At 29.2% G+C, this 22813-nt stretch overlaps 3 protein-coding genes across 25 annotated transcripts; 2 read left to right on the top strand and 1 right to left on the bottom strand.

Annotated features, from left to right (window-relative positions):
* Positions 1–121: 121 nt before the first annotated feature.
* Positions 122–8402, top strand: LOC118450751 (uncharacterized). 7 transcript variants are annotated; one of them, XM_085662178.1, is made up of 9 exons: positions 122–547; positions 716–1701; positions 3969–4073; positions 4402–5085; positions 5168–5853; positions 5916–6557; positions 6630–6887; positions 6980–7234; positions 7306–8402. In XM_085662178.1, the coding sequence occupies exons 2-9, from the start codon at positions 1680–1682 to the stop codon at positions 8371–8373; spliced, it is 3720 nt and encodes a 1239-aa protein (XP_085518304.1). In that variant the 5' UTR covers positions 122–547; positions 716–1679; the 3' UTR covers positions 8374–8402. The 7 variants fall into 7 exon arrangements, with proteins under 7 accessions (XP_085518304.1, XP_085518307.1, XP_085518316.1 ...); XM_085662181.1 differs by having other exon boundaries at positions 849–1701; XM_085662190.1 differs by lacking the exon at positions 716–1701 and having other exon boundaries at positions 123–547.
* Positions 8403–12808: 4406 nt separating this feature from the next.
* On the top strand, positions 12809–17473 carry rogdi (rogdi atypical leucine zipper). 17 transcript variants are annotated; one of them, XM_085655665.1, is made up of 8 exons: positions 12809–13188; positions 13444–13515; positions 13649–13783; positions 13891–14169; positions 14257–14466; positions 14516–14572; positions 16324–16520; positions 17335–17467. In XM_085655665.1, the coding sequence occupies exons 1-8, from the start codon at positions 13153–13155 to the stop codon at positions 17390–17392; spliced, it is 1044 nt and encodes a 347-aa protein (XP_085511791.1). In that variant the 5' UTR covers positions 12809–13152; the 3' UTR covers positions 17393–17467. The 17 variants fall into 17 exon arrangements, 12 of the variants coding, with proteins under 12 accessions (XP_085511791.1, XP_035742512.1, XP_085511796.1 ...); XM_085655670.1 differs by lacking the exon at positions 12809–13188 and adding an exon at positions 13202–13322 and having other exon boundaries at positions 17335–17471; XM_085655679.1 differs by lacking the exon at positions 12809–13188 and adding an exon at positions 13271–13342 and having other exon boundaries at positions 17335–17470.
* A 26-nt stretch (positions 17474–17499) lies between these two features.
* On the bottom strand, positions 17500–21920 carry Hmt-1 (ABC transporter ATP-binding protein/permease Hmt-1). The gene is made up of 12 exons (XM_035886606.2): positions 21612–21920; positions 20875–21265; positions 20582–20781; positions 20326–20485; positions 19973–20184; positions 19750–19896; positions 19451–19674; positions 19069–19349; positions 18861–18961; positions 18426–18769; positions 18203–18360; positions 17500–18116 (listed from the first exon to the last, which is right to left on the bottom strand). The coding sequence occupies exons 2-12, from the start codon at positions 21181–21183 to the stop codon at positions 17724–17726; spliced, it is 2529 nt and encodes an 842-aa protein (XP_035742499.2). The 5' UTR covers positions 21184–21265; positions 21612–21920; the 3' UTR covers positions 17500–17723.
* Between the last annotated feature and the right edge of the window lie 893 nt (positions 21921–22813).

Consider the following 22813-nt stretch of genomic DNA (forward strand, 5'->3'; position numbering starts at 1 on the left):
CTTTGCGTTAATCAAAAAAGAAAATTCAGATTAAAAAATGTAAGCTCCTCGACCAATGAGCTTAATCGATAACGATTACTGGTGGCGCTACTACGTGACGTCATTACGCGGCGCTGTTGATCATACTTGTCACATTCATTCTTCGCGCGCCATTTCTATTGCATTGTTTGTCAAGTATTACTACCAAGTTCAGCCGTTTTAATATTTTTAGATAATACGTTAGTTTTTTTCTTTGGATTTGCACCCGATTTTCTATTTGTTTTTACACAAAAAAATGAAAGAGAGAGAGAGAAAGAAAGAGAGAGAAAAAAAAAGAGAAATAGAAAGAAAGAAAGGGATAGAGAGAGAGCAAGATAAGCGTCTACGATCGAGTGGATTCATAGAGACATTGTGTTCTTTCGATATGTGGTAGGCGGAACACGTGTACCTATCGCATAAACCGCGTGCTTCATACAACCTAAGAGGATTTACTTAATAATTATCCATGGAGGAACTATATTTGTGGTTACTGCCCCGCAACAAGGAGCCTACTTGAATCGTTATCATTGTGAGTAATTTAAAAACTTGACAATTATCTTCTGAAGATTACGATAATATTATTGCGTAGAATTTATTAATTCGTAATATGATTCACGTTTGGTCGATAAGGTAGCAATTGTTTCGGTAGGAAAAATTTGAAAGATAATAATCATCGATCTATTTGTACATCTTTTAGCGAAGTTCTTTATCGTAGAGAAAAGAAAATATTAGATCATACGATCTTCTACATGGATGATAGATTTGAATTTTAGATAAATCGAAGATCAATGGAAAAAACATAAAAGAGTTGCAAGAAATGTTTCTTCTAGATCAGCGATGAGTAAGGTCGGCTAATATGCGATGGCGTGACGGCACCGTATTCGATAAAAAATTAATAACAGTCTATGGGCGGATCTGAAAGTTGGTACAAAGAAACTTTTCAAAACAACATTCGATTGCATATTTAATGCGATAACATTGTATCTCTTGTATTGATGGATATTAATGTTGTTCGAAATCGCGTGCAAATTTTTTGTCGTACTGTAAAGGATGTTTTTATATTCTTTCATGAAGACGAACATTATCAGAATACGTATTCCTTCGAAGTTTCGTTTTATTCTTCTCCTTGTTTCTTACAAATTATTTTCTAAAGGAAACAATATAATATTATATCGATAAGAGTAAATATAAAAAGGACAAAATTTATCTTATATTTGAATTTTTTATATCGTCTCTCTTTTTTTCTCCCCCTCTCTCTTATTCTCTCAAGTATACTAGATTAAGAATAAATTTGATTACATATTATTGAATATATTAAAATACGCCGTGTATTTTAATCACACTTTAATGACGAATAGGATAGCGAAGTTTCACGCTTCATGTTCGATATCTGACTGAACGAATTCGGTGACCCTTACACAGCGTCATAGAAAGTGTTATTACGTTTATGCTATACATGGATAAACTGAACATATCTAGCTATTCGCAGTTGGAAGTTTTCAAACATCATTGTACAATTAAAAGTCTTATCCGTTATACTTAACGTACGGTTTGATAAATTTCTATTAGTTTGTATTTTGATTCGAGAAACGTATATATAAATATTATTAAAAAGGATATGTAATGTTATTTCATTTTCCCAGTTTTTCTCAAACTTACAAATGGAAGTACATAAAACGAATGGTAATTACACCTTCTTATTGTAGTAGCAATATATTTGTAACATTAACAGTAGGAACTATTTTTTTTCATTGCGTTCTATTGACTATGAAAGGATAAACAAGTAGTTTGTCGTCTCTTAGCTCGGTATTTATTAATGACAGTACGAGCTCGATGGGAAGGCGGCAATCGATAACCGTCTAGCTGTTATTTAAAATGCATCTTACACAATATGGTAAAAATGATGTTGTAAGAATGCACATTTTATTATTGCATTCTAAATGTAAAATCTAAAATTACTTTAAATGATCACTCTATCAAGAATACGGAAAAAATAAGAAAAACATTAAAAGTGAAAAAACAGAAATGATTGTCATTGTTATAAGTTCATTGACTTTCACTTTGCTCTTATAACTTGTCGTTATCTTAGTTATTGAAATATGCAGCTTATTTTATAAAATATATTACTTGCAGTATTCTGTAAATGATGTAGTAGAATTCGATTTCTCTTTCAAAATCGAAATTTTCCATGCATTTTGAAAACTTTTATGAATGGTGGAAAGTTAGTGCAAACGTGCGATTGGTCGGCAAACCAATGCATAATTTAATATCTAAGGAACAAAGAACTTGAATATTAGAAAACTAGTCGAGGTGACGTATTCGGTATAGACGCATACACTTTATATATACGCGAAAAAGAGGAGAGGCAGAAAAGGAATCGTAATGGGAATTAAACGTAATAGAATATAATGAGAAATAGCAAGGCTTATTTATCGTTGATATTGCACGTATATATATGTAGAACGATGTCTATTTTTAGGATCATCAAAAAAAAAGCTCGATACCTATTCTCGAATCGATGTAGGTATATCATGCACTGTGTAATATCCCTCGTGCATTCTTTGGATAATATCGGCAAGTGATCTAATCAGAGGCGAGCCCTTTGAAAGAGAGGATAGTTCTCCTTTATAATTTATCATACCACTTGTCAGTTTCCCACTTTCTACTTGTACAACATCGAAGTGTATACATTTACATGCATACGATCGTACTATGTGTCGTTTTGCATCCAAGTCTACTCTCCGGATTGCTCGTGTTGTTTCGTGCGAATGAATAAGTCAAAAGCGGAGTGTCCCTCACAAGACGATTTCCCCCTTTGCGTAGGTCACCTACAACTCCTCACCAATCGCCCTCGATAAGGATAGGAAAGTTTAAGAAATTTTCAAACGATTATCATTTTGCTTTTCGTTTGCTAACCGAACGGCGTTTTTAAACTGAAAACGAATGCAAACTATTTTTCCTGTATCCTTTAAAATTTACAATTAATCTAGTTACTAGATGCAATGTAATCATTATTTGATATATTAATCGAGTAAAAAAAGATTAAATATTTATCGAACATTTATCAATTATTGTTTAATTATTCGATTATTTGATTATTCGATGAAGAAGAGGGAAGTTATAACCCTTCCAGCACGCATTGCCCTTCCAGTTGACACCATTCCCGCCTGCGCCAACGATAGAGCGTTTGCTGTTGGCCAATTAAAATCGCCTGTTGCATATGAAGGGGTTCCATATGCCAGGTTGGCATTACGGAGCGTTAAAAAGTGGGAGTTAAAAAAGTCTTAGTAGATTCTTTACTTTATCATCGGATACGCACCAGGATTTTGTCACTAATATTTGGTTCTCATTGTTAAATAAGGAAAAATAATTTTCATTTTCTTTCTTTTTTTTTTTTTTTATTCCTAACATATAAATGGAGTCTGTTATAGTCATAATATAATAAAAATTTACACAAGGTTTATAATGAAAATATAGAATATAAAAAATTTTGTAGCACGTGATGAAAAGCGAGAAATCGGTTCTTTGAATTATTTCCTTTTCTTTTCCCTTCTTTTTTTCGAAATTCGTCAAAATTACCTGCAATTCGACTAAGAGGGCTTGCATGTGATACCTTATTCGATTACTACTTTCGATCGAATTGGTGCATTTATTATCAGGCTATCGACAGAAAACGAGAGGAGAGACGCGTCCGTTATCGTTCTTCGCTTTTTGATATTAACTATTCAAAAAGTTCCTATCAGAATTTAGTTTCTATACTTTCCTTTTTACCGAGATCGAGCGACGTTCTTCGATCGAAACTTGGTGAGCTTAAATGCGCGAATTTTTTGAAATGCCTGGCGCGGAGAGGAGATACAGAAAGAACATATCAAAAAAACGGTCTTGTTTTTCCAAAATTCCTCGTGACTCTTGTGAATTCTCGAAATCGTCTTGTTATTCGACTGGATTAGGCTCGAGAGGAGAGATTGTACACGAGCAACCAATCGTCGTGGATTTGACTAACGATGAAGCTAAACTAACGCGGAAAGAAAGAGAAACAAGTGCAAGTAGTTCAGGTATGAAATAGCTGTAATACAAAAAAAAACAGTATTTTTCTGTAAGATATTAAATAATAATAATAATAATAATAATAATAATAATAATAATAATAATAATAATAATAATAATATAATTAACATTAATTTAAATATTTTTGCAGAATTTTTAAATTTTTATTTTAATTTAATGCTATTTTCGAACCGATAAAAAAATTGAACCAAAATTATTCATTGACCTTCTTCGTAAAGTGTAGCTTGAGTTATATATATATTTTATATAGCATAAGGGAATTCTTGCTGTTTACGTAACTAAATAACGAAAGAAATATTAATTCATCTGTTGCAGAAGATTACGATATGATAGCTGACAGTTCGAGCAGGTTTCATCGCGATAATAATAGCAACAATGTTATAGCTACGGCATTACGCGATCGCGGATCATGTGTGATCCCGGTTCAACCGAATCATTGCCTTCCTATACATCCAGCACCACCGGTTCCAACTCGAGCTGTACCTATACTAAAATCTCGAAAATCTCGTTCTCCGGTATTGAAACTCGTGAGGGCTTCGATTTTAGACGTGGTCAACGTGGAACCTGCCAAATCAACGATTTTGGAAGCTAACGGCTGTCCGGAGGACAAGAGCGCTACTTTTTTTCTCGAACGAAATCGAGAACAAAAGACTTCTTCAGAAAAAACAAACTCAGTATTGCAAACGAATCGTAACTCTTGTTCCATTAAAATCGTAGATCGTCTTAAACGGAAGATCACTGATGAGAAATCTAAGGAACGTGGAAAAGATCTTACGAAGGATTCTCTGAAGAAAAGAAGAAAATCTTCTGACATTAACTCAGATGGTGGATTCAACGAATTATTTACAAATTCTACAGCTAACATTGATAAAGAAGGAAAGACAGAGCTCTGTAATGATAAAAAGTGTACAATGTCGATCGTGGGATCAACAACAGAGATTAATTTTGGAAAAGAGAAGATTGTACCACCGCTTCGATTAAAGAAAGTCGTTCAGGAAGGTAACTGAAAAAGAACAAAAACTAATTATTTAATCATTAAATATTTATTTTATTATTCCATTATACCATTATGTTTCATTAGCGTTATTGTTTTTAGGAAAAGATGGCGATCGTGGCAATCCAGAAGTACCATTGAACGGAGATAAGGAGACCAATTATAGAATAGTCACGGGTGCTACACCTCGTCCAGAGTCACAGTCTACTCCGACAATTTGTGAATATTGGACCAGAGAAAATTTCGATAATGATGATAACTTCGACGTCGCATTGACAAGTTCGACCACTCATAATGTCGTCCATCGATCTTCTGTCAAGAGTGACAATTACAAATTGAAATATAGACGCAATAGACTGAAACGAAAGCTCAAGGAATTACAGGACAAAGCCTTAAATCTATCTCAGGAAATAGCGAACGCGCCCAACATTATGAATTCTAGTCCACAACGAAATACAAGACTTAGACAAATGATGAACTGCTACGAGAAGCAAATAGAAAATGTTTCAAAGTTACTTAATAAATTATACAATGAGAATCCGCTAACAAATAAGTTTGTTGATATTGATGAAAATAAGAGAGAGCATCAATGGGACGACGAATTCGTTCCAAACTTCTCTCCAATTTCCTCACCAGAACCACCGAAACTGTCACCACGTTCCCCAATAGGCTATCACTATAAGTCACCGGATAGCGTTCGAAGTAGTCCACCTGTATTGCCCAAAGTTTCTTTAAATATTTCATCGAACCTGGATATACTGGATGACGCAGAGGTTTGTCGTGAATAATTTTGAACATTGTTAAAATACTCGGATAATAATTTTCTACTTTGCAGACTGTACAATTGACAAACGAATCAACCTGGATTACGTGTGAGAATAATGCGGCAGAAATTTCGTCAATGACAGATACCTTTTGTGAAGAAACAACAAATCATGAATGGGAGTCTAATAATAATACCAACGCAGGTCATCGATTGACAACATCTCCAATTCTTTCGTCAACTTCTATCGACCCGTGTTCTTCAGAAAATGTTGAAAATATTAAAAATGGGGAAGTATTTTTCAATAATAATGGAGAAATTGTAGAAAAAGATAAAATTAAAATAATGCATGGGAAAAAGGAAACCATGAAAGAATTTTCCAAGACAATAGAAGTTGTATCATCGAATCACTCGATTATTGAAGAAATGAAAGAGATAAGAAAACAAGACATACACGATGCCGATAGAGCAATTCAAATTAATATCAAAAATCCTATAATAAGTTCCATCACTGGAGGCTCCGAGGTACCACACAACGTGAGATATGATCAAATAGACACAACTTTGCCAACGCCATCTATAACGAAAACACAAATGTCATCTTCGATCGATATGATGAATATCTTGCAATTAGGATCGAATTATGATTCTACGCTTTTGAAGAAAAATGTTTCAGAAACTAGTAAAATGGAAGACTCGAAAAAAATACAGAAGGTACACACTGTAGATAATTATGTTTAAGTATTTCGATTGTGATCAACTATTCTAATTAATTCAAAATCTTAGGTACCATCAAGTACGACACAATCAAGGAAGACCAATTATGACTCGATAGCTTCGACTTTCAACCAAGTAGAATATCCTTTTACAGATCAACATTTTCCTACTCAAAGTAGTAATGATAATCGTATCATAACCGAACAATTTCCTACACTTGGTAACTGGGTGGCCAAAATGTCGAAGAAGCAAGTTTCTAAACAGAAATCTAAATTACATACTGTGGAAAATACTATTAGTACCATTTCAATGGAAGAACCAACGCGTGTAAGTTGAAGAATGTTCCATTTTTACTTAATAGAATATTCAATTTTTATCAAATAATAGTATCCTCTTTTATTTGTATTTTATTTCATCAGACTTCAAAGTTCGATACACACAAATTATCACTGAATGAAACAAATACTGCCAATGGTAACAACGTGTTAAATATAACTTCACAATGGAATAAGGAGAGATGGCATCGTCAACATCATCAACAACATCAGCAACAGCAATTATTTCAACACATGTCTACTGGCACAACTCCTCTGTCCCTTCCATCTACTACGACTCTGAATTCAGGAATTTGCACGCCACTCTCAACAACTCAATTTTATCCAAGTAATTATAATGTAAGTGATGATAAATAACAAAAAAGAACAATAAAGAATAGTAAAAAAATTAATTGGATTCTCTTTTACAGATTAATCCGTACAGTGGAGCAACGTTTGGTTATCATTCTGCACTATATCCTGTTTACAATGGTTACCCATATCATTCCCGTTTACATCCAGGAACACCTTTGACAAGTTACCATATACCTATGCAAGATCCTCTTAATTCACCTTTACGTCCATTGTCACATGTTGACAAGCACTTATCCTCTTTGCAAAATCCAAACAGAAATTTTACTTCTGATATTTTAAAATACTCCGGATCACTTCCCGCCGCTAGATTTCAGTCACCAAATGATTTTGGTTTCGATCGACTCAGAACATCTACGAGCAGTCATAATAGCGAAGCGAACTGTCTCTCATCGCTATTGCTGGCATCTTCATCTCTGTCATCAGGGACACAACAAACTTTACCACGTACATCTCTTAGCGGATATTCGGCTAGCAATAATCAATATGGACGCAGCAGAATAATACCGGATGTTGTAGCTGCAGCTGCAGCTGCTGCAGTAGTTGCAGCAGCTTCTATCGGAAGACAACGTGCCTCTTTACCTTCTTATAATAAATCTGCAAGCACAGGCATTAATGCCGTCATGGAAGTGGATCCTACTCGGCTAACTTCGAATACTACCAATAATCATACTCGAGAACATCTTTTGTCTAATCAAGGACAATCAATTGATGTTGGAATGAAAGAGCCACAATGGAATAGTGCTGGATATCACTCTATACCGAATTTACTTCTAGAAAAATTACCTTTCGTTAGAACAGAACACAATTTTCCTACAACTTCTACACTTTGTAATAATATTCAAGATTCACCATCTATATCAACAGTTTCTTTTCCGCAAATATCAAAAAAGGTTTCTAGAAGCATCGAAAGAGACTGTGAAACGCCACATCTCGGTAAAGTAAATAGGAGCCCCGATACATTAAGTAATCTTAAATGTTCTAATTGTGGTGTAGGTGGATCAATGTTCAAATGTCTTGGATGTGAGGTAGCTTTTTACTGTAACGAAAGATGCCAAACTCGACATTGGAGTATTCATGTCGAAAGGTGTCCAAAAAAAATGCCAAAACTGAAAAAAGTAGCATAAATTGTATATTAAATATATTTTTCCGTAAATCTCATGTACTGTAATTTTTAGTCAATATGTTTGCTAATCTATAAACGGGCATGCATATCATTACGCTGATTTTCCTTATGTGTTTAAATTAACCTTACTTTTAATCTTTGAATATACAAGAAATAGTATTATGTAGGTGTCGTTTTTCTAAAATAGGATTTTTAGTTTCTCAAATTACGCTTGAAGCTATAAATTTAAATATTATTGCGTGTCATCCTTGCATATATTACATATATGCATATACACAAATACGCATACACTCGCACATGCACATTTATGTATATTGTTGTATGTATATTATGTATTTTGAACAATTTTCTAAAAACAGTATATAAGAGAAAATAATTCCTTTTTGAAAGTACAAAACAGAAAACAATGCGCTTAACAATACTCGAATATCAATATGCTCTAGTCAATTATTAATAACAGCAAAAGCATTTATATTTAACCCATCAAATGTTATTTTATAAATATATATATATATATATATATATATATATATATATATATATTTATAAAATATATATAAGTAATATATATATATATATATTTATTTATTTATTTATTTATAAAACATATATTATAAATAATATATATATATATTACTTGATCTTTATATATAAATTTTCTTACTTACAATTAATAATCAATTTAGTATTCATTATCTATATAATAATAATAAAAATAATCATGATTACAGAAAATATAAAATTGCAAGAACATTTATGTTTTAATTGATACACTAATTATGCCTTAATGGTTGTCTAGTTCTGATGGTTTACAATGTTATTGAATAGTTTGAGAGCTTTGTCATAATAAGGTTTAATTTCCTGTTATACTCTTTACAACCAAGCGTTTATATGAGGCTATTCTGCATGTGGACCATATTTAACTAAATCTAGAGTTTAATATATAATATTTATTGTAATATATCTATTTTAAATAACAGAATTATAATAATACAAATGTAAAAAAGTTGTGTAACGAAAAACATAAAAATATAGATTACTTATAAACTCACATAATTGCTTCAGTCGATAAGCTCCAAATAAGACTTATACTAGTTTTATTGCTTATAAGAAATAATTTCTTTTTAACCAGATGTTTTCTATAAAATCAAGACAATTCAGCATTTGTACTTTATACTTTTCTATTTGAAGATTTATATAACTTTCCTGTCTGCAAAAAATTAAGGCTGTTCACCACCTTTTGTTCAAAGTGTGTATGATTTCAGCAACAGATATGGACAAAATATGAACTACGAATACAAGAGGGTACCGTTGTCCTCATCAGACCTCTATCATATCGGCGTACAAGCTTGTTGGTTATTCCCCTCTAAGCGTACATAACAATTGGTTTCGTTAAGTAGAGTAAGTAGTGTTAATGACTGTGAGCGCACACTTACTAATCTCTCATATGTATGTCTTTCTTTGATAGTAGCGTGCATCTCGCAATGATACATGCTAGATACAACATCTGTATGCATTTGTTATACAATAAATGCATAGAAAATAATAAATATAATTGACATATATAAGAATTAGTATATAGATTTGCGAAAAAAATAAAAATTTGTCCAATATTTACTTAAAAATAATTAGTGAATAATTATATATTATATTATTTTAATCCAAATTAAAACATGAGTTCATAACCTATGAAGTAGAACTCCTAGCGCTTTTTTTCTTACGTGGTTGCCCTTGTAGGACTAGTCTACTCTATACGACTTTGACTATTACTACTACTAACATTACTACTACTCCTGATAATAATAATAATAATATAATATAATATAATAATAATAATAAAAATGTACATAAAATTTAATTATATATATAGATATTATTTAATGTTGATTTTATATTATAATAGTAAAGATAATTAGCTTCGACTGGTCATGAGTAAGAAACAGTGAAATGAGTGGAAACAATGCAATCGATCATAAGATAGTAAGACAAGAAATGATAGCGGACGAAAATAAAAGAAACGTTTCATACTTTTCTTCATATTTCGCGTTTTTTTAGACGTATCTATTGATGGGCAGTCATGTGTCGAAATTATCAAGGACACGATTTGTTGAGAGTTCGTCCATAAAACGTCACGTAAATTGATACATTTTTCCTTCTTTTATTATCATAAATTATCATCATTATATATGTCATGATGTATACAATATAAGTATATTCTTCTGTTTTTTTTATTATTATATTATTACATTACGTATTATTATAGTAAATATAATAATACAAAGTGAATTCCTACAGAGGAAACCATAACAAAATAGCACTGGGAAAAAAATCTCGTAAATGATGTGGATTCATGTTCTGATCTTTATTAAAAATAATATATAATATATATATTCACTAATTATTAATTTTGAAAAAATAATCAACAAGTGTATATACTTTATATGCATGTTATCGAATAAAATTATACTGCTGCTGTGTCCTATCTAGCACAGATTATCGTGAAATTCATGTCAACCAAGAGTGGAGGAAATAAATATAAGATATTAGATAGTAACATCTTACTAAATTATCATAAATATCAAATCAATAAATATCAAAAATAAGGAAAAAAGATCAAATTAGTTTATTATTTTTGTTTACATCGATACAATAAAAAAAAACCAAAATCGTTTAACCTCGAGAACTTACAATTTCTTGTATTACGAATCTAAATGCTTTCCAATATGCTACACATTGCTTATAAAATCTCTACCTTTTAATCTATAAAATCTGAAAAGAACTATACATTTCCCAAAATTGAACAATATTTTAGAAACTCAGATCCATTAACATAAACGATTAGATGCAATAATCATTTTCTTAATAAATATTTCCTTATTTTTGTCATAGAATTATCTGTCCAAAACTCACTAAAATGACCGAGTAAGTTACCTTAGTTTTTTCGTGCGAGCATCATGAAACGTATTTCTTTGCATTTGAAAATGTTCAAAAAATCTGGGAATTAGCACACAAACAAAAAGGCAATCGTTATCTCATAGAAACAAAACATATACCATCTAAGCATGTATATGAAAATCAGTAATTCAGGTACGAACTTCTCTTCTATCGCAAATTTCGAGAGACACCAACTATAAAACTTTTTCTTCACGAAAAATGTTGGAAACACCATTTATACCATCAATGAAACAGATGTAATTCTTAACCAGTTTTGATGAACAACGTCTCATTTTAAAAACGAAGGTTTAATCTACGGCGCCCTTTCAGCGGACTTTTGAAAAAGTTTTTTATTTGTGCATAAGCTATTTTTGAAAAATACCATTTTTTAATACAACTTTTTTTAAAGAAAATAAAGCTTTTTCAGTCTTCCGAAAGGGTGCTGTAGAAACCTTCATTTTTAAAATGAGACCTTGGTCGTTAAAATCGGTTAAGAATTACGTCTGTTCTCATTAATGGCGTAAACCATTAAAAAACCAGGGATGATGAACAGGCTTAAAAAAACAAGAAGTAAAAAATAAGATTCAAAAATGTTCATTATATTATATTATTTGAAATTTTTCATGAATTCAAAATTTTAATTTATTGATATTATTATTATTATTATTGCTAAGTATAATGAACAATTTATTCTAGTATTTAAATGTTGCTATTCTAAATACTCATCAATTTTAACGTGTGTTTTTGATGAATAATACCAACGTTGGGGTATTTTATATTCTTTATACAAGTAACTCACAATTGTAATATTATATAAAAATATTCGTCAATATATATTATCTGATAAAATAAATTATTCAATCAAAAATCTATTTAAAATCATTATATTCTATAATTGAAACTTTTTTAAATGGATTTCGGAAATAATATACTTAAACTTAATTATCTTTATTTTGCTTAAAAGAATATACCAATGACTTAGAATAATTTACAGTGCCTTTAATGATTGTAAAAATAAATCATAATATACTGATTGTTGTTTACAATAATGGAAATTATTTTACTCAAAATAAAAATAAGGAAAATTATTATTTCGTAAAAATTTGTGACTTATTATAAGAATTTTTGATCATACTAAACATCTATCAAGATTAGACAAACTAAAGAAATTAATTCTTTCAAGAAAAAACTGACTTCCTAAAGATGTTCATTGAAAAAATACTGTTATCAAATAAATCGAGTCCGTACTATAGATCTACTTGCATTTTATGCAACAACATTCTGTTTAATAAAAAGTCAAATAGACAGACAGACAGGCAGACAGACAGGCAGAGAGAGAGAGAGACAGACAGACAGACAGACAGAGAGAGAGAGAGAGAGAGAGAGAGAGAGAGAGAGAGAGAGAGAGAGAGAGAGAGAGAGGGAGAGAGAGAGAGAGAGAGAGAGAGAGAGAGAGAGAGAGAGAGAGAGAGAGAGAGAGAGAGAGAGAGAGAGAGAGAGAGAGAGAGAGAGAGAGAGAGCTGGAGCACTTTCCAAATGGATATAAGGCAGAATAAGTGCATAATTCGATATAATATTTTTTTCTAACGATACAAAGATGTGTAGAATAAATTAAAAGTTTACTACCATATCTCGCTTAACCTTATTTCGGTAATACATTTTACATTTTACATTTTTGGTAGTACATACACAATTGTGCAAGAGGTCTATAAGCATAAATTGCTATGCTCCGTTATGAAAACGCATAAAAAAATTAAGTTCGCCGAAGAGTCATATAACACAGAAATAATTTAGAGAAAAGCGAGAAAATTTGAAAACTGAGGGAGACACTATCACCAGTGAAAAAATGGCGGACTGTGAGAAAGAGGAGGCTCATAATCTCGTAAGCTATTAGCCTGCCTAACGTTTATCTAATCACTTAAGTACTTCGCTATCTCTCATTTCAACGATAATCAACCTTATCTATCGTTTACTGATTGCACGTAGTTTACCTAATCGATGAATGACGGTTCGAAGGTTATGTTGTTCAATTCGATGTTTGTCATTTTTGGGGTTTTTTGCTTCTTTTATCTTCTTCTTTTTTTTCATTTTTATATCTCATTCGATTATAATAATTGATAATCAATTTTCATTTTAGCAAATGGAATTTGAATGGCTCCTACATGAAGAAGTTCATTCTTCATTATTCCAACTTCGCAATATCTTAATGGTTTGTGCATTATAATAGATAATTGTTACAGTTTACTATTATAAATTTGTATAAAAGATTATAGATGTAATAATATATGTATGGAAAATTTTGAAAAGTTGAAAAATATAAAATATGTCATATAATTTTATAGGAATGTGCACAGCGATTTCCATTGGCCGTTTTTGGTAATGATCAACTCAATAAGACAGACAGATTTGTATTTGCAGCTCCACATGATCAAGTAAAGTGTGTCGCAGTACTTACTGGTGATAGTATCACAAATGCAGTAAGCAATATTTTAGCAAAGTTATATTAATTTTATATTGTCAAGTTTATACTAAGATTTAATAATCAAATTCCAAAATGTGTTGTTAATTATATATTTTTTCTTAGGAAGTTAATTTCAAAGTACAACGTCAACCAAATGTTAGCATGAGAACAAGTATAGTAAATGAACATCCCTGGAAATTACAACAAATACAAGATGCCGCTAATCATTTACAACAAGCTATTGCACATATTGATAATGTTGATCGGCATTATCTTTTCAAAACATCAGACGAAGTTATGCATGTACTAGGTAATATATTAGGTAGTCTTCAACGGAGTAGAACTAGTTTAATTGTTCCTAGAAAGAAAACCATTGATGATCTCATCAAAAGTCGTAATATGGTAAATAAAAATTTGGACAAATTTTTATATTTGCTTATTCATGTGTTTAGTAAATATGATCTAAATTATGATTTATTTCATTTTCAGAAGTCTTTAAGTCCTAATCTTCCGGAAAATTTAGCTATTAGCTTTTACATTCAAAGCTATAAACTGGTTTTAGCAGTCTATCAATTAGAAAATGCACATGGTAGTGTTAAACATGAGACTCAACAAGCAGAATGTAGTGTACCATGGTTAAATGATGCATTGGTACTTTTAACCATAGCATTACAACTTTGTCAACGTCTGAAAGATAAGGTCTGATTGTACAAAATTGTGTCATTCATTGTACAATGAATTCTCATAGTTTTCGTTTTTTTTTATTTTTCAGGTTTGTGTTTTCTCTCTGTATAAAGATTTTACGGTGAGCACACATGTTCCTTCAACTACCAATTGGTAACCTTAGATATAATTTTATCTTCAAAATACTGTATTATAAAAATGGTGCTATATAAGGATTATTGTTTCTAGTTAGTTGCTAGTTCAATAAGTCAATAGTGCTTGTTAAAGTCATTGTATGGACAGAGGATGGCATCTCTTTTATTATTTTAACTGCTATCGCGCACGGAACTTGTTCTTACAAATTTCAGAAGTAATTATTTATAGTACGTGCCTAGAATAATATTATAATAATTTAATATTTCACTGTAAAAAACTAGAAGATGGAGGTGTAAAATCAAAAATTGTATTCCCATGTTATTTTGCACATTACATAAAAATTACCAACTACATACAGCAGAAAGAGGAAACTCAAGTATTTTGCCAATTATGTGTGTGCCTAAAGTTGTATTGTAATACTTCTTTCCTTTAAGTATTTTATATATTTCCAAATTTAACAAATTTTTGATAGAAGATTGCATCTTCTACTCAAACAAGTCTAAGTTGATCGAAGCACTTTCTAATGTTACTTTTAAGGAATTTTTTTCGGTCAGAATTGTTTCGTAAGATGGATCCATGTAAAAAACATTTTGAAAAAAAGGAAAAAAGGGAATTTTTTTATTTAAATTCATTTTGACAAAAGTTCCCTAAATAGAAATATTACATAAAACCAATTTTTTGTAGAAAATATTACAAGTATTGATGGTATTGTTCCAAATAAAAATAATCAATTTTTATTATTACATACTTTATGTACATATATGTATAAGATATATTGACTTTTCATTTCTTTATGTATAGTAAAATCTTCATCTGTATGTATTTTATTATTAGAAAGATAAGACCTTTAAGAGACTTCTCTTAGGACTATGTATGGATACACAAAATAATTGTTATGTATGAATATTTAATACGACCAACTTTGAAGGAAATATTGTCTTCCGATATTTTCTAATTACATTGAACGTTGATCGAAAACAAATGAAAATTCATTTACAGTCTTTATATTATTTAACTATTCTTTTATTCGTTTACATTTTTCGTTTGGTTTTTTCTTCAGTTATATTTATTGTATAGAGAAAAATATGATTATATTTTTCTTATTTTTTTCTACTTGAATAGTAAAAAATATGATCAGAATATTACCGTATTCTATCAATTTGAAGTGATTTTTCTAGAAAAAGTATCCATCTTACAAATAGGCATTCTCGTCTTAAACTTTTAACGATTGTCGTTTGGTGTCGCTTATGATTTCCGGAAAAATTCTGATAGATTCTTATTTATGCGTATGCATATATACACACGTACATGTATAATTTGCAATTATTTAGTGACAAATTATAAAATTAATTGGTAGTTTGCATAAAGTGTAAATAATCGAGTAGGCTATTAATATTTCTATCATATCTAGTATGGACAAGAAAACTTAAACGAATTGGCAATGAAAAAAAAACAAATTTATAAAATGTCGAATTGATTAAGAAAGATGTGATGTAAATATTAAATAAAAAAATGACATATCTATTGCATCAATACTTCTAAATTGAAATATTATTATATAAAATAATAATATGCCTAATACTATTACTTCTTCTATTAATTTACAAAACAAAATTATAATTTTGTTTGAATTATAACATGTTATATACATGACTACCGATTTATTTGTAAATGTAAGTTCTTTATTAATATATCATCTTGATCAAGTCGTAACTATTTTACTATCTTTTTTAATAGTTATTTCTTACTGGCATCTGGGTATTTGCTGCAGTTTACGCTGTTTGCAGAGATATTATTTCACCACCTGAAAATCCAGAGGATACAATTAATGAAAATGGATGGTCACAATTTATTCTTAACAAAGTAAAACAAGCTGAACATTGGAATAAATGTGATAAATATAGAAATATTTCAAACAATATTAGAATGTCCGGGTATAAGTAATAACTAATATTATAATCTAACTACTAAGATTATTTGAGTTAAATATAAAAATAATATATTACATAGATTATAAATTTTAGTTTATATACAAATTATAAGTAAAATGATAATTTACATTTACTGAAATTCTTGTTTTCTATTCTTTTTATGATTTAGTTTCATACAAAAATTGCATATATTGGAGATATACATATGTATATATTATTTATATATATATATATATATATATATATATATATATATATATATATATATATACACACTATATAATACTTTATATTATTTAAAAATACTTGAAAGATTTTAATTTTAAAAGTACTTATTAAATTGATGTTCATATGAAATAAAACAGATAATATTATTTTATACCACTTGTTATTATATTTAATCTATTAAACGCAGCTTTGAATTTGTAACAAACGAATAATGATCCTTAAAATGATCTGTCAAAATTGAAGAAAGAGAAAATGGTTAGAAAATAAAATAAAATTAACAGAAAAAATATTTCTTGTACACATGAACTATACTAAATAATTAATATTTGGATACATTTGTCAAAATGGTTATTGAAGATACAACAGTAGCCATTAAAGTAATAACATTTTCTCATAGGATTACTATACTAATCTTATATTAATAATAAGCAATTACATATTATTTATAATTATTTTTCTGATTATATTTCTTATTAATAGATAGGATATATATTGGCATGGGCTTTTATTGCCAGTTATTATTTTGTATGGAGAGGAGATGAAACAGCACATCCAACAAATTATGTAGATGAATCTGGTTGGGTTTCAGATGGAACTTACGCTCAAATTATGACAGAAAAATCTCCATCACCCGAAGAATAAAATAGATCAAATCATCAATTTTTAAAATATATATTAATATTTTAGAAATATGTGCAACTGCAACAATATCAATTTAATAAAATAATAAACACATTTGTATTCATTACATTACATAACATACGAATAATATTGTAGAAATTCAGGATTATATACTAGATAAATAGTAAACAAATAAAAAATTATAAATTTATACTATTTAATCATCTCTTTTTTTGTTTACATTTTTATTCTTCATCTTTCATATAATATAATGCATTTACTTTTAAGATAAGAATTCTCTATTATAAATAATTAACAAAAGTTTATACACAGAAAAGTAAATTCTTTTTATATTTGCTAAGAAGCTTTCAGTTCTGCTTCAGATGAAGCAGGTACAGTCTCACCTTGATTCACCTCTGTGTCATTTTGTAATTGTTCTTGCCACATTGCATGATAAATTCCATCATGCGATATTAATTCTTCATGTCTACCTCTTTCAACTATTTCACCATTTTTTAAAACTAAAATTTCATCCGCATGTATTATAGTAGATAATCTATGTGCTATGATGATGGTGGTACGATTTGTACAAACTCTATATAATGCTAGTTGAATATTACGCTCGGTATGAGTATCTAATGAACTTGTCGCTTCATCTAGAAGAATTATTTTAGGCGCCTTTAATATTGTTCGTGCTATAGCAACTCGTTGCTTTTCTCCTCCGCTTAGACGAAGACCGCGTTCACCAACCTAAATGAATTCAATGCATGATTAATATCAGTAATTTATTAAATAGTATAATTCTTTTTTCATAATAATTAAAGATTATGTGAAACCTGTGTTTCATAGCTATTTGGAAATGTTAAAATTCTTTCATGAATGTCTGCATTCTTTGCTGCTTCTATTATATCTGCTTCTGGAGCATCTATGCGACCATACTGGATATTATATTTAATTGTATTATTAAAAAGAACTGTATCTTGAGGTACAACACCTATATTATAGAAAATATTTTATAAAGATATCTAAATTAACATTTATATAGTAATCTGATATTACCTATAGCATTTCTCAATGAGCTTTGTTTGACAGTTTTTACATTTTGACCATCTATTAATATAGAGCCTTCTTCTATATCATAAAAACGAAAGAGTAATCGCAGTATAGTTGATTTTCCAGCACCAGAGGGACCAACAAAAGCAATTGTTTTTCCTGCAGGTGCAATGAAACTAATATTTCGTAATACTATTCTATCTGGAGTATAGCTAAAAGAGACATTCGAAAATTCTACTTGTCCCCGTTTAACTTCTAATTTTCCAGCACCAGGAGGATCTATTATTTCTTGTTCTTCTTTAAGAAGATCAAACATATTTTCCATATCAACAAAATTTTTTTGAATAGCTCTGTTGATAAGAAAAAATGAAGATAGAAAATATATAATATTATAATAACTAATTCAGTTAATATTGAGAAAAATAGATAAAAATAATTTACCTATAGTAAGTACCAAACCAATTAAGTGGAACATAAAGTTGTATTATATAACTTGTAAACAAAATGTAATCACCAATTGTTAATCCTGTATCAGTTACAACCTACAAGAAAAATAAACTCAAAAATAATTTTTTATTTATGATTAATAAATTAATCTCTACAGAGAAGCTAGACTATAAATCTATTAAATAAATAGTACCATACTAACCATATGAAGACAAAGTAAAGAACCAGTTAATAAACCACAACAAACAATTATATTTTGTAAAATATTTAAGATATTTAATGTGACCATAGACTTCCATTCTTCAATTTGGAAATCTAAAATAGCTTTTTTATAACAATCTACTTCATAAGATTCTGCACTATAATATTTAACTGTTTCGAAATTTAGTAAACTATCCACACTGCGTGCTTTTTGTGCATTATCTGCTAAATTCATCCTTCTTTGAAATTTAACACGCCATTCAGTGACCATTATGGTAGCAGCTAATAACATTAAAATGGATAATAAAATTCTTTTTATATGATTACAAAATAATATTTATACTGTCATTATAATATATTACAAAAAATTTATAAGATCTTACCTATGTAGAGACTCATTGTTATAAATACGATTAGACCAAACCATTTATTAAAGGTACTTATAAAAAAAACAATAGCCACAATAATATCAACGATTGTTGGTATAATTGAAAATAAAATATAATTTAAAAGATTATTTATAGAATCAGTACCACGATCCATGACTCTTAATACTTCTCCAGTTTTTCTACCAAGATGCCAACGTAAGCTTAATCCATGTAAATGTCTAAAAGCAATAAATTATTTTAAAGATCGGTTGTTTTATTTATTTTTTTATGTAAAATAAAAAAGGGATATATACTTAAATAATTCAACCTCGATTTCTTGAGTAGTAAATTGTTGAATACGAATCCATAAAAATGATCTTAAATTATTTAATAATCCCATTCCACCAGTTCCACCACCTTGTAAAAATTTAAATGCAACATATATCAAGATCAGATCCCATCTATAAAATATATGAATATATTAGATTATAAGGAGATATTATATTGTGTATATTATAATATAATTATATTTCACACCGAAACTCTGTAGGTGCAACCTTTATGCTGTCCACAATTTTTCCATTATAAATAGGTACATATAAGTTTATTAAACGTCCTAATATAACTAATCCAAAGCAAAATATAACTCTCAATTGAAGTAAAATACTTGTTTTTGGCCATAAAAATGGAGCTAAAGTTTTAATTTTATACCATGCATTTTTCCATGCTGAAGAATTATCCTCAGTTCTCTATGAATGTACATGAAAAAAAATCTAATTATTAAAAAAAAGAAGAAAACATTCATATTTATTTATGCATTCATTTATTTAATAAAAAAGTAATTCTTTCTTTCTTTGTATATAATATTAATGTAAAAGAGAATAACTTACATTGTGATATCTTGACCATGGAGTTGTATCATTGTCAAGTGTAAAATATTCAGGATCTGTATTAGAAGATATTCCTGGTGCTCTTAGACCTATAGCAAAGATCATTAAGTTACTAAAGTATCGTAACACAAATAGGGCCATTTCAATTTGATCTGTCAGTCTGGAAATAGCATGGTATATAAATAAATTTAGAAATTTGATATGAAATATCTAGTAGAGTTAGGACTTATAAACGTTTTTTTATTACTATACTTACGAATTTAAATGAAACCACCATTCAAGTTTTCCAATATTAACAAAAACAAGATTTTCAGCAACTAATGATAAGGTCCAAAATCCCAATAAAACAAGGCCATGACCACGAGGTGGTACACTTGGTAATAATTTGTGTCTTTCTATACTTAGTATATGAACAGAATATGGATAAATAATCACTGTCAATACTGTTGTTAGTATCTACAAATTCAATGGTTTAGCGTGGTAATATAATATATATATTTCTAATGCCTATATATATATGGAGTAGGAATGTGATAGGTTATAACTCACCATGTATCCATAAATTTTCTTATCATTCAAAACAGCTGCTTGTAAAATTATTCTTAATACACTAAGTAATGGAACCAAATAAAGAAAAAATTTTTGTAAATTGTATAGCTTACTTCTTGGTAATACATTTGTATTAATTTCTGTTCCATACTTGCGATACATCCATAACTGGATTGTCCCAAATATCATTAGATACAAAAAAATTATAGTTATGCTTACTGTATCCATAAAACATTTTGACATACCATGGTTAATCCAAATTTCAGTAAAACTGATATTTGGAGGACAATATGCTATCGCGATAGCCATTATATCCTTCTTTAGTTCTTAATAATATAATTACTTAAGATATTATTTTCTTACTTTCGTCTTTTATATAATTTTGTACTATCTAAAAATTATTAGAACTAGATTAAATTTTTATATAATTCAAATGACATTGACATAAATTATTCATTGTTATATCACACATTATAAATTAATCATCAATAGTAATTAACTTTACTAATCTAATGGCCTATGTAATATATAAAATTGTAATAATCATCTAAGTATTGATTATTCATAATTTAAAAGTTAAATCTAACATTATATTATATTATGATCTATATAGTTAATTTAAGGATCAAAAATGATTTTAGATAAAAAAGCAGTAAGATTTTTGATAATAAAACTACGTATAACAGAAAATAAAACATTATTATACAATGTTTAGTAATAAGATCCATAGTCTTTACCTTTGAATAACGATCATTGATACATTCTGCTTTGAATTTCAATGTAAAAATTATCGAAATATTTTTGCTTTAGCTTTAGAGTACCAAAAAAATAATTAAAGGATTCTTTTTCCTGCGTTTAATGGGATAAGTTGATATCGGACGATTCTTCATTCATCTTTAATTGATTCGAAAAATTTCGTAATTTGTTTCAATTGATTTTGTTTTTTCTTCTTTCTAATAATTTTATTAAAGTAATATATATTAGAATACACAAAAATCACCAGGCATGTTTTCGACAGTCATCGTGTGTGACGTCACAAAATGGCGAAAATATACGTCATCAAAGTACTCTTGTTGGAAGTTTGTTCACGATTGGTCATTGCTTCTAGTCTGAGATTGGCGCACTCCTTCAGACGCGTGTTGCAATTTTTGTAAGTGTAAAAAGTTATTTTAACGTTATTTTAAGATTTACGATGAAAAAATATTATTTCAATAATATCGTTACTTTTTTACTCAGTAACCTTCTGAGTATGATTAAAAACACAGATTTATCATTCTCTCATGGAGAAGATAAATATCATTACCTTTTTTCCCAGCTGTGATATAAGTGATTAACAAATCACTTTTATTGCTTTATTTATCTATACATGCGTGAAAAGGGCCACTACCACCAGTATCTCTTTGCATCGAAAACATGAAATTTTATCAAAGAATAATCAATCACTGCAGTATATTCACTACCATAGAAGGCTTAAATGTAATTGACTTCTGTTCGAAGGTAGACATTACTTGATATTACGAGATATTTCTGTTTAGATATGCTTTCGTATACCTGAGCTTATGAATAAAAACGGGACTGAGCATTTTAAGTCCTTTAAGGAACGTTCTTTTGGCCAAATTTAGAACAATTTAATCCAGATTGGTATTGTAGCATTATTTGTAGCGTCGTTGTAGCTTCGGTTAACCTAAAGTGAATGTTTTGCATAAAAATTTTGCTGACATCGACATTAACATCTCTATGTTAAATATTAGATATTTATATTCCATTATGGTTTTATTTATCAGCTCAATTTTGATGAGATTTGAATTCAGTAAGACTTTCATCACTCCTTCATTTCGTTCATCATTCGCCGCCTGAGTAATCGTAGGGCTGCTGGAAATGAAAAAATATCCTTGTTCATATTAGAACATGCTTCAGAATATTTTTCTTTTACATTATA

The sequence above is a fragment of the Vespa mandarinia genome, chromosome 1 (assembly GCF_050613455.1).
Source record: "Vespa mandarinia isolate Hongniang chromosome 1, ASM5061345v1, whole genome shotgun sequence".
Classification (NCBI taxonomy): Eukaryota; Metazoa; Arthropoda; class Insecta; order Hymenoptera; family Vespidae; genus Vespa; species Vespa mandarinia.